This window comes from Chanodichthys erythropterus, chromosome 13 (assembly GCF_024489055.1).
Source record: "Chanodichthys erythropterus isolate Z2021 chromosome 13, ASM2448905v1, whole genome shotgun sequence".
In the NCBI taxonomy this organism is placed as follows: domain Eukaryota; kingdom Metazoa; phylum Chordata; class Actinopteri; order Cypriniformes; family Xenocyprididae; genus Chanodichthys; species Chanodichthys erythropterus.
In genome coordinates this window covers 7,036,587-7,050,724 of record NC_090233.1, presented here as the reverse complement: position 1 = coordinate 7,050,724, position 14,138 = coordinate 7,036,587, and the positions used below count along the sequence as shown (strand labels likewise).

Sequence of the window (14,138 nt, the reverse complement as noted above, 5' to 3'; positions counted from 1 at the left end):
ATGATATGGCCTCCTTGTTCACCTGATCTGAACCCCATTGAGAACCTGTGGTCCATCATCAAATGTGCGATTTACAAGGAGGGAAAACAGTACACCTCTCTGAACAGTGTCTGGGAGGCTGTGGTTGCTGCTGCACGCAATGTTGATGGTGAACAGATCAAAACACTGACAGAATCCATGGATGGCAGGCTTTTGAGTGTCCTTGCAAAGAAAGGTGGCTATATTGGTCACTGATTTGTTTTTGTTTGGTTTTTGAATGTCAGAAATGTATATTTGTGAATGTTGAGATGTTATATTGGTTTCACTGGTAAAAATAAATAATTGAAATGGGTATAAATTTGTTTTTTGTTAAGTGCATAATTATTAGGCAACAGTAATAGTCACCTGCACACACAGATATCCCCCTAAAATAGCTAAAACTAAAAACTACTTCCAAAAATATTCAGCTTTGATATTGAGTTTGTGTTCATTGAGAACATGGTTGTTGTTCAATAATAAAATTAATCCTCAAAAATACAACTTGCCTAATAATTCTGCACTCCCTGTGTGTGTGTGTGTGTGTGTGTGTGTGTATATATATATATATATATATAATTATTTTTATTTTTTTTTATCATCACCGTGTCTCTTCGGCGCAGGGATGCCCAATCCTGTACCTGAAGATCTACCTTCACGCAAATTTCAGCTCCAACTCTGATCAAACACAATTGAACCAGCTAATTAAGATCTTCAGCAGCACTTGATAATTACAGACAGGTGTGTTGGATCAGGGCTGGATCTGGACTCTGCAGGTAGGTAGATGTCCTGGAACAGGATTGGGCACCCCTGCTTTAGGAGCTCCATAAATTAATGTAACACTAAACAAAAATAAGAGGAAGAAAATCGCAATGTGTCTTTAAGTTTTTGTGACTGGTGGGAAGATGGAGAAATGATGAGCTTTTCTGTTTGTCACAAGTGTGCAAAACAGCTAAATAATTGCATTTATAGAGACAAAATAATTTAATTAAAACAAATGCAAAATATACATTTATTTTCTCAATTTACCAGCACAATATGCTGAAACCCACTCTGGGAAGTGCCATCTATAAATTCATCCCCTTTAAAGTACCATAATAAAGCTAAACTCAGAACTAGGTTAATGGATGACTACGCAACCATCCTGAGCCATCATCACGATAGCTCTTTGTAATTGGCGAATTCACAGTGAACAGTTTGCATTGTGTAGGTCAGAAATGTTTTGTCTGCTCTCTCTGGGCCTGTTTTTGGACAGGGGGCATGAGTGCGAACTTTTGTAAGTGGATCCAAATTTCCTGTCTAGTTTTTGTGTGCTGTTGGATAAGAATAGCAAGATGTGGCGGTGATGGTGACCCTTTTTTCCCTGTTTGTGTGTGTGTGCACAGGACAGGAAGTATTCTCAGCAAGGACCATCCCCCAGACAAAAAGCCCAAAAGCGACAAGACGTCAGTCCCCCCCTCGCATGAATTTGACCCCACAGGTAAGAACCCGCCTGTTTGTCTCCTCTTGAAAGACTTCTAAATAATGCATAACTGTCTCTCTCTCTGGTTTTCTTCATTCCAAGAATACTTTGTGGTACAAGATGTTTCAGTGTTTTCAAGTTATTTTGTTTGAAAAGTAAAAGTAACTGACCAGATTAATCAGGTTGTTTATAATGAAATGTGGGTTGTGACAGCTTGGATGTTGTGCAGATATAGTGCACAGTGCTCTAAAGATCAGTGAACTTGCATGTCTGTAGATTTATTGTTTGAGAGATTGAATGCAGACCCAACTTGTGCTGCTGGACTGCCTCAGTCTGTATAAAGATAATTACACCAGGAACATGTCAAGCTGTGACATCAGAAGGGCCACAGGGACCTCAATCATCATTTAAATACTGGAGTAACACCTTGTTTAAAGGCTTAACACTGACTTTGACTTTTGGCCACCGCTGAGAAATGTATTCATGGATCAGACTCAGTGCAACACTTAAAGGAGTAGTTCACCCATAAACAATAGAACCTGTCATTAAACATTATATTACTGGCTTATCAGCATCATACACTACCATTCAAAAGTTTGGGGTCTGTACGATTTTTTAAATAAATGCTGTTCTTTTGAACTTTCTATTCATCAGAGTCCTGAAAAATGTATCACAGTTTCCATGAAAAACAATAAGCAGCAACTGTTTTAAAAGGTGTAATATAAGTCAAAGGTGTCCCCTGAATGTGTCTGTGAAGTTTCAGCTCAAAATACCCCATAGATTTTTTTTTTATTCCTTTTTTTAACTGCCTATTTTGGGGCATCATTAAATATGCGCCGATTCAGGCTGCGGCCCCTTTAAATTCCGCCCAGGGAGCATGTGCTTGTCTTAAACAGCATAAACAAAGTTCACACAGCTAATATAACCCTCAAAATGGATATTTACAAAGTGTTCGTCATGCAGCAAAGTATGGTATTTATTTGGATGTTTACATTTGATTCTGAATGAGTTTGATAGTGCTCCGTGGCTAAAGCTAACATTACACACTATTGGAGAGATTTATAAAGAATGAAGTTGTTTATGAATTATACAGACTGCAAGTGTTTAATAATAAAAATAACTTGTCTTTGTGAATACAGTAAGAAACGATGGTAACTTTAACCACATTTAACAGTACATTAGCAACATGCTATCGAAACATTTAGAAAGGCAATTTACAAATATCACTAAAAATACCATATCATCATGGATCATGTCAGTTATTATTGCTCCATCTGCCATTTTTCGCTATTGTCCTTGCTTGCTTACCTAGTCTGATGATTCAGCTGTGCACATCCAGATGTCCTGCCCTTGTGTAATGCCTTGAACATGAGCTGGCATATGCAAATATTGGGGGCGTACATATTAATGATCCCAACTGTTACGTAACAGTCGGTGTCATGTTGAGATTCGCCTGTTCTTCGGAGGTCATTTAAACAAATGAGATTTATATAAGGAGGAGGAAACAATGGTGTTTGAGACTCACTGTATGTCATTTCCATGTACTGAACTCTTGTTATTCAACTTTGCCAAGGTAAATTCAAATTTTAATTCTAGGGCACCTTTGACAGTTAAATAAGATAGTAAAACGTAATGTTTAAGTTATTAATAAGAAATGTTTCTTGAAACATTGTGCCACAATGACCAGTTAGAAGGCTTTTCAATCCACAAATCATCAACATTTACCATGGATTTATTGTACAGCTGTAACTGTGGTGTTGTAGAAAAAAAGTGGGATATTCATATCTAATTTATTATATTAATGCAGACATGTATTTAATTTATTAAAGGAGTAATGTAATATAATTACAGTATTTTCTTGTGGCTACCATTTTTCATAACAAATACCACAGAAACCATACTGTTTACCATGGTAAAAAGGTGCTGTGTGTGGTTTTATCTATGGTTAGCATGATCTACAAATGTATGATACTATGAAAGACCAATGGTCAATTTTAATAATTTAGTAATTTTAATAAGACAGTCAGAATATTTAAATTTTTACTGCATAAAAATGAGGTTGTTCAAATTTTTACAGATGTTACTGTTTTTGTTTATGAACTCAAATCAAACTCATGCTACTGTCAACTCAAGCTACTGTCAAATGTGCATTTCCAAGAGACATAACGGGTAATATTATTAATATTACATGTGCAGTGCTACCAAATCAGGTACTGGTGCCACTATCTGTAGAACTTAGTGGCACTGGTGGTGCCGCTACTCTCTAATATTAGTCTAGAGCCCTGATATTAGAATTATTTCTGAAGGATCATGTGACGCTGACAACTGAAGTAAGGGGTCGTTCAAACATAACGCATTTTTCCATTTCGCTGCATGACTTTTCCATTCCATTGTTTTTCAATGTAAACATGCGATAGACGGATGTTTAACCGTTGCATTCGCGTGTTGTGACTTTTGCAACTTTGCATCTTGCGACTAAAGTTAAAATAAGTATTTAACTTTTAAAAAAGACCTGGGTCTCTAGACCTAGCATTTTTTTCCACTTCACTGACCTGCGTCTTGCTTTTTTAACCATAAAAATGCTTTCTGTGTGAATAGCCCCTTTTGGCTGCTGTTTGCCGTCACAGGAGTAAATTACAATATTACTGTTTTTTACTGTATTTTCAATTAAATAAATACAGCCTTCGTGAGCATAAGAGACTTTAGAAATATTGAAAAACCTTACTTTGAACTGCAGTATATAAATGAAAATATAACAATGAAAAAATTACACTGGAAACATATAAAAGGTAACGCTAAATAATTGCTAAAATTTCTAACATTTTAAATACATATGAAACTCGACCCAGTTGTGTCAGTTTGGCCCAACATGTCGTAATAAATACCCTTGTCTTGAAAACTTGAAAATTTACCATCATTAAATAATTGACACTTTTATCAAGTTATGTGTGTGGTTCAGATGAAGTGTAGTTTTATCTTGACTCACTTCTGCGGGGCTCAAACGGCCAAATGTTTACATTGCACTTATATATACAATGAAAATGAATGAGAACTTTAGGCTGTCAAGCCTAAAAATGACAAAAAGAACACTATAAAGTCTACATAACTTCCCCGATCTCATACGATATATAAATTTAAATCCACAAAAAATCTTTCCCTTCACCACAGATCTGCAAATCTTTTAAATCGGTTGCAGGTTTAAAATCAAAAATATGTGAAATTTAATTGTGTAAGTGCAAATAAAACATATTATGACACATTTTTGACTAACTATTTTAAACATTCTCTTTTTGTCAATGGTTGTTCGTCATATCATCATTTCTTTTCACTCTGTTTACACTTATGGAGTGTGTTACTTTTACTCATCTTACAGCAATATCAAATGCTGGTTCCAGACACACGAACCAATAGTGAGCAATAAAAAAATTGCTTGTTGGACAAAAGCAAAATGCAAATATTCACACTTGACTTTTTAACATCATGTAGTGGTGAAAATTTGCTCTTTGTATACTTTTCTGAACTCCTCACACATCTGTGTTTCAAACCTGGATTTGAATTCATGACTCATTTCTAATCTTTCTTGGGATTAACTAGACATGACTGAAGTGATCAAATCAAGCACATCAGAGCCCATGTTGCCATGCAGCATGGAAGTTTAACTCTTTAATTCCCAGAGCTTTGGACTTCATATCGTTTTAGCAGCCCGGCTATACAGTTATGTGGGAGGCCCATCTCATCACAAGCTCCGGATGTTGTCAGAGGGCTGTAATCCCTCTCTCTCTCTTCCTGCTTCAGAGACGCACAGCTGTGCGGCCATCAGAGAGGGAAATCTCATTTGAGGATGACAGTTTATTTTAGTAAGGGATCTAGCTGAGTCATCAAGGAGGATATACAGGGTGTGTCTCAGATGGGTTTGAGTCATCGTTTTATAAATGATTTGGGAGGAAAAGGAAGAAGCATCTGTTGGTCATGGATACATTGACTGTTTGACAACCAACATCCAAATAATTGTGCATACACATTTATTTTTGTTCATAAAACCTTTGTGAATATTTCATGCAAAAATCAGGATTTATTAAGTTTACATTAAGTTTACATTTTTTTTTTTTTTTAATTTAGTGTAAAATTTAGGTAACACTTTAAGTGTTCTTGTTGCATATTGTACATGTTCTAACTGTAGAAGTAATAGTAAATTATGCATAATTACATGCAACCAACCCTAATCGAAACCTTATTCCTAACCCTATACTAAAGTAAATGTTGTTAGTTAATATTACTCAGTACTTAAAAATGTACTTCATCACTGGCGGAAAAGTTTTTGAAATCTTACTAGAGAAAACAGAGAAAAAAGGTTGTGTTCCCTTTTGCCCAATAGGTAGGAAAACACCCATAGTGCACTGGGCATGTTGCTTTCCAAGGCCACTCCCACCTGTCTGCTATGGATACGCTTACCAGGGTCAAATACTGCCTTGCTTTAGTAGGAAATACTTCTTAGCAATCTTTTAGTCATACTCACAATGGTGTTGATTTGTATTGTTCAATAATTAAAAGAAACATTTATTGTTAACAATGTTGAAAACTACAGAGCCTATAAAGGGACCTTTGCAAAAATAAAATGTATACATGGTGCATCTGAAATCACGTGCTGCATTTGAACTTGAACTTACTTTGTGACTGTTAAAAAAGTATGTTCTGTAGTGTATGAATGTGTGTAGTATTAATGCAATCTGGGCGTACTACATCTGCCATGTTGTCATTACCTACCAGCGTCAGTTGTGTCGCTTCACGCTTCATTCATAAATCCTCTCCCACGGCCTCATGGGATAGTAAAGTGTCCATCAAATGTGCACTTCAGAAACTCGCCAGAAGTAGTAGGTCATCCGGGGACTTTTTGCCTACTGTTTTTCGAATACTCTTAATGTGGACATACTACTCTTTTGGCGTACTGTTTTTCGCATGCTATATAGTAGGGAAGTGTTTGATTTCAGACGCAGCGACAGAATTTCGCCATATTTTTTTTGTTTGTTTGTTTGTTTTCACAAAGGTCCTTTTAGGGGCTCTGAAGAAAGCAGTTGTGAGCTTTTTTTTTAGGAATCTTTGATGAAGAGAAAGTTGAAAGGAACAGCATTTATTTGAAATAGAATTTTTGTTTATTTATTTTTTATTCTCAAATCTCAATTCAAGTGATACTTAGAAGAATAATAAATAATAGTTTTATTCTTGTTGTATTATTTATTTATTATACAATTTATATTCAAAAACTTTTTATTAAATTGTTTTACCCTTTTCTTCATTATTTCTAGTTGAAAACTCTAAATTGATAAATTCAGCTGAATTCCACAGATTTCCTCCATATAAATCCTATATCAGTTTCTTTTTCTCTTTTTATTAAGATTTTTTTCCTTAATCGTATTATTTTCTTTGCTGTTTTCTGCTGTTTGTGTGTGTGTGCCGCATGTTTTCTGCTGTCAGAACTGCCTGTTCAGAGTGTAGTAGCCGACGGAAGGCCAGAGTCCTGTGGTAAGAGTCAATGGGTCACTGCCGCTGTTCTGGGGTTTTGCTGTGGTTTGTGTGTATGTGTTTGTGTGTGAGCCTCATTCTTTCTCTTTTATGCCTGCCGGCCTATTACACTCAATTGCACCAATCCTTTAGCATGTCTTGGTGTCAGACTATACATTGGTGGATTTGGATTCACTCGTTTAATAATGAGTAATCGTGGTCCCTTGCATTATTGAGGTAAAGTGCTGTGCCTTTTCCTCACACACCTTAACCTTTCTGCAACAGTCTCTCTCTGTTACACTTTTTTTTTTTTTTTTATCTATTCTGTAGAGAGTTCATGCCTTCATTTTTCTTTTAGTCTTACTTTACAGCCATCTGTTTGATGTAAGTGAACAGAATGAATGAACAGATGCTTGAAACATTTTATTTAGCCAATTTTTTGTGGTTAGTTGATCAAGTGCGCCCAGCTCAAGTTGTTCATTGAGAAAGCACGTCATTTTCATACAGTAGTTTGAGCATTAGATTAAAATTTATAACCAACTCATATTACATGTAAAGAAAAGGATGAGTCGATTTGTCCTGTTTTATTGAGTGTGGTTGTCACAAATTTGGAGTGCATCGGCATGGAGTCCAATGTAATGGCTTCACTCAGCCCGAGTGTTTGCGAGTGCATGTGTGTTTTTGTGTTAGCAGCACAAATGGAGGAACATCCGCTTTGTAGCCATCACACATGAATAGATTATGAGCTACACCAAAGCGTTTCTTGTAAACGCATTGCAGACTGATCCAGTCTAGTGAGATACTTGTTATCTGACATGTTTTTTTTTTTTTTTTTTTTTTTTTACACTTCCACTCTTCACAAAAGCAGTGTCCATGTAAGACCTGTTGAAAGACACAAGTCAGCTGAGGCATACAACTTTCTATAGTTTCTGTACTTGACAGATCTGGAATAACTATGTGTTTACACACTAAAAGATTCAGATTTAAAACAAGGGGAAAAAAACATTATTTGTGCTGAATAAATCTTAATTTGTGTAGTTGGTACACACGTGTTTTGTATCTCCACAGCTCTTTTCTGCTGTTATATTATTTTTTTTATTTGTGGGGAGTTTGGTGCTTATTTTTCAATTCATTATTTTAAACTTGCATTTTTAATGAACTTTTTCTTGTTAAGGACTTCAGTACTAATATTTGAATTTATTCTTTTCTGAAGATGCTTGCACAAATATGCTTAATTGATTGCAGGGTCTTAATTTATGATATGTACAAAAAGTCCATACAGTTATATAATTTTCATTGTATTGTAAGGTTATGCCAGTTTACAGTCATCCTGAAATCAAAATTGACCCCATTTACTTTAATACACCTTCCTGATCTTATTATAAATTGCTGTTTATCAGAGAAAAACATGTTTTATAATCTTTCATCATAATGTAATAACTTGCTCCTACTCTGACAATATCAAACCCTCTTATTTTTCTATTATTAATTGAAAATAATGTAATTTTTCGTGTTGAATATTTTGTTTTTCTTGAAAATACAAAGTAAAATGGGTTACAAACTCTGTTTCATCTCGATTTTGAAATCATCTAAAATCTTTTTCTCCCCGAGCATATTTATACTGTGAAATGAGGTTTCATTTTCCACATATTCATACTGATCAAACGTTTGGGATTGGTACAATATTTTTGAAAGAAGTCTCTAATGCTCACAAAGGCTGCATTTATTTGATCAAAATAATACTGTAAAATATTACAATAAAAAAAACTGTATTCTATTTTAATAGATTTTGAAATGTAATTCTAATATACTGATTTGGTGCTCAAGAAACATTTATTTTTATTATCAACCTGAAAAGTTATGCTGATTTATATATATATATATATATATATATATATATATATATATATATATATATATATATATATATATATATATATATATATATAAAGCAATATCAGTGCTCTACGCTAACATTTTTCTTGTGCTCCTAATAAAAAAAATAAAAATAAATAAAAAATTGGAGCACAGCCAAAAATTTAGGAGCACTTTCTGATCAATAACATACTTACTTTTCCATTACAGGGCAATATTTGCTCCTTTAAATTAATTTCCACAGGCATTTTTAATTATAAGAGCATTTTTTTCTTAAATTAAAATGGAAAATTTGTGTTTAAATGTTAAACAATAAATTCAGTTAGAACAATCAGACTGTTACCTGTCAAAATAAATAAAATAAAAAAATCATCTTTGCACTGCAGAAACAGCACAAAAGCTCACACATTTACATAGACTGCTTAATGTAGCGCATTGGTAAATAATGTATTAATGTTTTTAAATATAATTTTTTGAATTTAGAAAAATGTAAAAAAAAAAAAAAAATTAAACTTAAAGTAAAAACAGTCTATGTAAAGTGTAAATATGAAAATAAATGTATTTACATTTGCCGCCAGTAGGTGGCGGTAAATCTTAATGTGGGAGTCATTCATTCATTCATTCAAAACACAGATTCCTTCAAGAATCACCGTTGCGTGAACTATTTTCATAAAATAAAGCAAAAACAGACATTATTGTGTCTAATGTTAAATCACTTAATATCAGCTTGTTTATTGGCCTTCAATAAGATCAGTAAGTATCACATTTGCAATCATGCCAATACTCGGAGAAACAGGAGTCTACTCGTGTGATATTACTTAACTACCATATTAGATTGAGATCGATGGTGTTACCAGTGTTCAGCTGCAACACCAGTTACATCACTTCAACACTTCACTTGCGCACCGTGACCGTGGCACCGCCCCGACCGTCGTTTAAATTTTTTTTATAGTAATAAAAACAATTTAGTTTAGTTAGAGAAAACAGTTAAAAACTGAACGCATCTGCTAAATTCACTTCACCCATTTCTTCCCTCACTTCTCTGAATGACAAGACAATGGATGAAGATTTGGTTGCAAAGCGAAATGTAAAAGCGCATATAGTTTGTCATTGTACTGTTTTGTTGTTGTATTTTTCATTAAGAATGATAATGAACCCACCCACCATTCAAGCAATTGCTGCCTCCGAATTGCCGCTACTTTAAAAGCAAAAGTAAAATGGCAGCACGGGCATTCATAACATACATAATAACATAACATAACATAACATAACATAACATAACAACATAACATAACATAACAACATAACATAACATAACATAACATAACATAACATAACATAACATAACATAACATAACATAATACAAATTGTATTAATTTTTGGTGGCATTTTTGCTCTCAAGCCCCCTTAAATTTCCAACCTTGCTTATGATAATCCAAATGTAGTATTTCCAGTTAATTTGGCCGAAACATCAGCATCATGAGACTGCGTCATACCTGTTTCACCTTGTAAACAATCTTTGAAGTGTAGTCCGTTGCGCACATCTTTTGCACTTGCTCTGCTGACTGAAGCGAAGTCTTGGAATGAAGGCATGAAAAGCAGCTGATCACAGTACGAAACATAACTGTTGTTTAGTGTACATGCATTTTAGGAGGTGTACTTTTTGTTCCGACTGTATTATAGTTCTATTCTTGAGAATCGATCAGGTCACTCGCACCAGTGCATCTAAATATTTTTTTCACACTAGTACACAGTTATTTTCAGGCGCAAATGCGAGCGAAATGGTCGCATTGTAGAGCCCTGAATATGCCTTGTCACTTTTCATCGATTTAATGCATCATTCCTAAATGGAAGTATTAATTTCATTTTAAAAAAATCGTACTGACCCCAAACTTTTGAACAGTAGTGTATTTTTGAGTTTAAAAGTCTTTCTCACATTTGCTCACATAGACTTCCTATAAAGTCTCGAGCATGCCAGAAAAGAAACAGGTTTTTGTTGTTTATGTCATTTCTAAAGCTCTTTTACGACTGAGTGCATCTGGCATGCTCAAGGCCTTTTAAGAAATCATTTTCGGTGCATTCATCTACTCTCTCTCAACTGTTTGTTCTGGTTTTACACACACACAAAACCACTCTACTGTATGTGACCAGGAATAACACACTCTTCTTTATCCAGCTCCTTGAGTGCTACTTACCAAGTCCTTATCCTTTCTCTTGCACCCTCCACATCTTTCCATTCCTTTATCCCCCTCTCTCTCTGTCTATTTGTCTCGCAGGGCTTGTGCAGCGTTGTGTCATCATCCAAAAAGATGAGAATGGCTTTGGGCTGACAGTGAGCGGCGATAACCCTGTGTTTGTACAGCTTGTAAAAGAGGGTAAGAAAGACCCTGTTGTTCTTTTTCCTTGTTTTGCCCTTCATAACATACACATGCAGAGCAGTTTCACAAGTGACTTAAACACACAATTGTCTCTTTTACTACCCAGGCTTGGATAATTATCCAGTTGTGTAACACCACAGTACGGTATAATTATGACACTGACGGTGCTAAATACATAGTTGCAGTGAGGCAGGGAAAATGTGTATTCAAGCTACTTGTTATCATCCTTACACTGTGGCGGTAACATCTTGTGGCACAATGATGGAATCATATGGACACTCTTTGCATGATCTCTCTTTCTCTTCTTTTGCTTGTAGATGGAGCTGCCATGCGAGCTGGTGTTCAGACAGGTGACCGGATCATAAAGGTGATGACCATCAGGGGCTCCACTGTGATGAGGTTTAGATTTATTAATCAGAGTAGATTTTAAAATAAATACTTGAGATTCAGTTAAAAATGAGCTCAGTCTGTATGATCAGAAACTGTTTTTGGGGCTTGTGTCTTTAAGCCCTGAGGCTACAGTACAAAGAAGCTCCCCAGACAGGCTCACCTGATGTCGGCAGGATGCCTCGGGTGCCGCGTTCTGCCACCTGCTGGCTGAATGAAGAAGAATAGATGTATATATTTCTTTGGTCCTGCTTATGAGTTTGGAAATCATAATATGTCATAGTTATGATGTGACGTACACTACTGTTCAAAAGTTTGGATGGTCAGTAAGATGAAAGTAGTCTCACCAAGGCTGCATTTATTTGATCAAAAATACAGTAAAAACAGTGATTTTATTACAATTTAATATGAATGTTTTCTATTTGGATTTATCTTAAAATGTAATTTAATCCTGTGTTGGCAATGCAGAATTTTCTGCATAATTTCTCCAGACTTTAGTGTCACATCATTCTAATATGCTGATTTGGCGCTCAAGAAACTTTTATTATTATTATTATTATTATTATTATTATTATTATCAGTGATTAAAACAGTTGTGTTTTGAATTGTGAATCATTTTTCAGGATTCTTTGATGAATAGAAAGTTCAAAAGAACAGCATATATTTGAAATAGAAGTCTTTTGTAACATTATAAATGTCTTTACTGTCACGTTTGATCAATTTAATGTGTCCTTGCTGAATAAAAGTATTATTTGTTTAAAAGAAAATCATACTTTTGAACAGTAGTGTACCTTCACACTTTGTGCCATTTCATATTTCTTCTCATTTCCACTACTTAACAAAGATGGGACGCTTTTGTGGAGCACTGGTGTAACCAAATGGCATTATGTTTGGTGTGTAATTTATGCTTTATCTGTGGATATATATAATTATGCTGTTACAGAGAATGATGGGAAATGTAGTTTGATCATGCAAGACTTTCAACTCATAAACAAGTTAAATAAAAAGCATTTTTGCACTATTTTTGTACTGGTGCACAAAGTAACTGGCAATATTGCTCGTATAGTTATGCAAAAAAATGAAAATTGTCATCATTTACTCACCCTCAAGTTGTTCCAAACCTGTATGAATTTCTTTCTTCTGCTGAACACAAGATAAGATATGTTGAAGAATGTCGGTATCCATTTTTGGGCGAACTATCCCTTTAATGTTGAGAAGCAACTTTTAAAGGCTTTATATAAAAATAAAGTTGCGCTTTTAAGTTTATACAGCACTAATGTAGCATTCTGATTTGCTGATTATGAATTTAATTTAATCTGTTTTTTGTTTTTCAGGTCAATGGGACATTAGTTACACATTCAAATCATGTAGAAGTTGTAAAGCTAATAAAATGTAAGTAGCCTGTGTCTTTCACTTTAATCCTTTTACTGAAGTTATTCACATTTAAAGTTAATAATACTGTACAGTTGTTGGTTTTTCTGTACAGATAACCTATTTGTGTGTGTTTGTGTACAGCGGGTTCCTATGTGGCCCTAACCGTGCTGGGGAGACCGCCGGGCCTGCCTCAGATCCCCCTCTCAGATGGTGAGGTGGAGGAGGGGCCTCTCTTCTCGCTCACTTCCCCTCACTCCCCAGGGCCCATCGGTCCAGACCGCTCCTCTTCTTCCCCCAGCCCCTCGGAGCGCAAACCGACCCCTCTGTCTGTATGGGTAAGAACTCAGTCTTGTCCTCAGATCACAGAAAAACAGCCTTGATCTCCGTCAGCCCCCGTTCTTTTTCTTTTATAGAACTGCAAGCATCACAGCAGCAAAAATATATCAGCAGTCACATGCTTTCAAAGACAGAGCTGTGGCTCTAAACAAAAATAAGCTATTTCTGGGTTACTAGATTGAGTATTTTCTCATAACCGTTTAAATTATACACTATTGACTACTATTAAGTTGGAGTCAGATTTATTTTTTTCAGCAAGAACACTTTAAATTGATTTAAAGCAACAGAAAAGACACTTTCATCTACATGTCAAGAAATGTATTTATTTTATTATTATAAAATACTATGTTGCTGATTAAGAATACTTGCAATGCTGCTGCCACATAGTTACTTGCAGTGTCAATATCGCAACATGTTAGTTTTTGTATGCATTTATGTATGCTGTATATAGTACACATTTGGTTTTGAACCATGGGAAAATATTGTCTTAATTTGCAGAACTGAAGCTATTATTATAGACTGACTCGAATGTGGTTAGAACTCTCATTGAGCTCATACTCATAAGTGTATCAACCACGTGATGTGACAGAGTTTTTAATCTCACATCCTCTATGACATGAGACGTGTGAATGATCAGAGCCGCTGTGATGTTTGAAAAATTACAGGCCATGACGGAGGAGTACAGCAGGAACCCTACACCTAAACTACTGAAGGAAATCCAGGACACCAAGAAGCACATTCCACAGCACCAGGAGCAGCTCAGCAAGCCCACTGGGACTGGACAGGTACAGACTCATACAACCGCACACAT

General features: G+C 35.3%; 1 protein-coding gene across 4 annotated transcripts in view; it reads left to right on the top strand.

The window, feature by feature from the left end:
• Nucleotides 1-14,138, top strand: part of arhgef12b (Rho guanine nucleotide exchange factor (GEF) 12b) — a 101,202-nt gene that overhangs the window by 44,484 nt on the left and 42,580 nt on the right. For 3 of the 4 annotated variants that reach the window (XM_067405490.1, XM_067405489.1, XM_067405488.1), the window contains 6 exons: nt 1,401-1,495; nt 11,129-11,227; nt 11,548-11,597; nt 12,952-13,009; nt 13,133-13,326; nt 13,993-14,112. In XM_067405490.1, the coding sequence (XP_067261591.1) occupies nt 1,401-1,495; nt 11,129-11,227; nt 11,548-11,597; nt 12,952-13,009; nt 13,133-13,326; nt 13,993-14,112 (616 nt within the window). Of the gene's footprint in view, nt 1-1,400; nt 1,496-11,128; nt 11,228-11,547; nt 11,598-12,338; nt 12,511-12,951; nt 13,010-13,132; nt 13,327-13,992; nt 14,113-14,138 lie in introns of those variants that run through there. The other variant, XM_067405491.1, reaches the window with a different exon arrangement.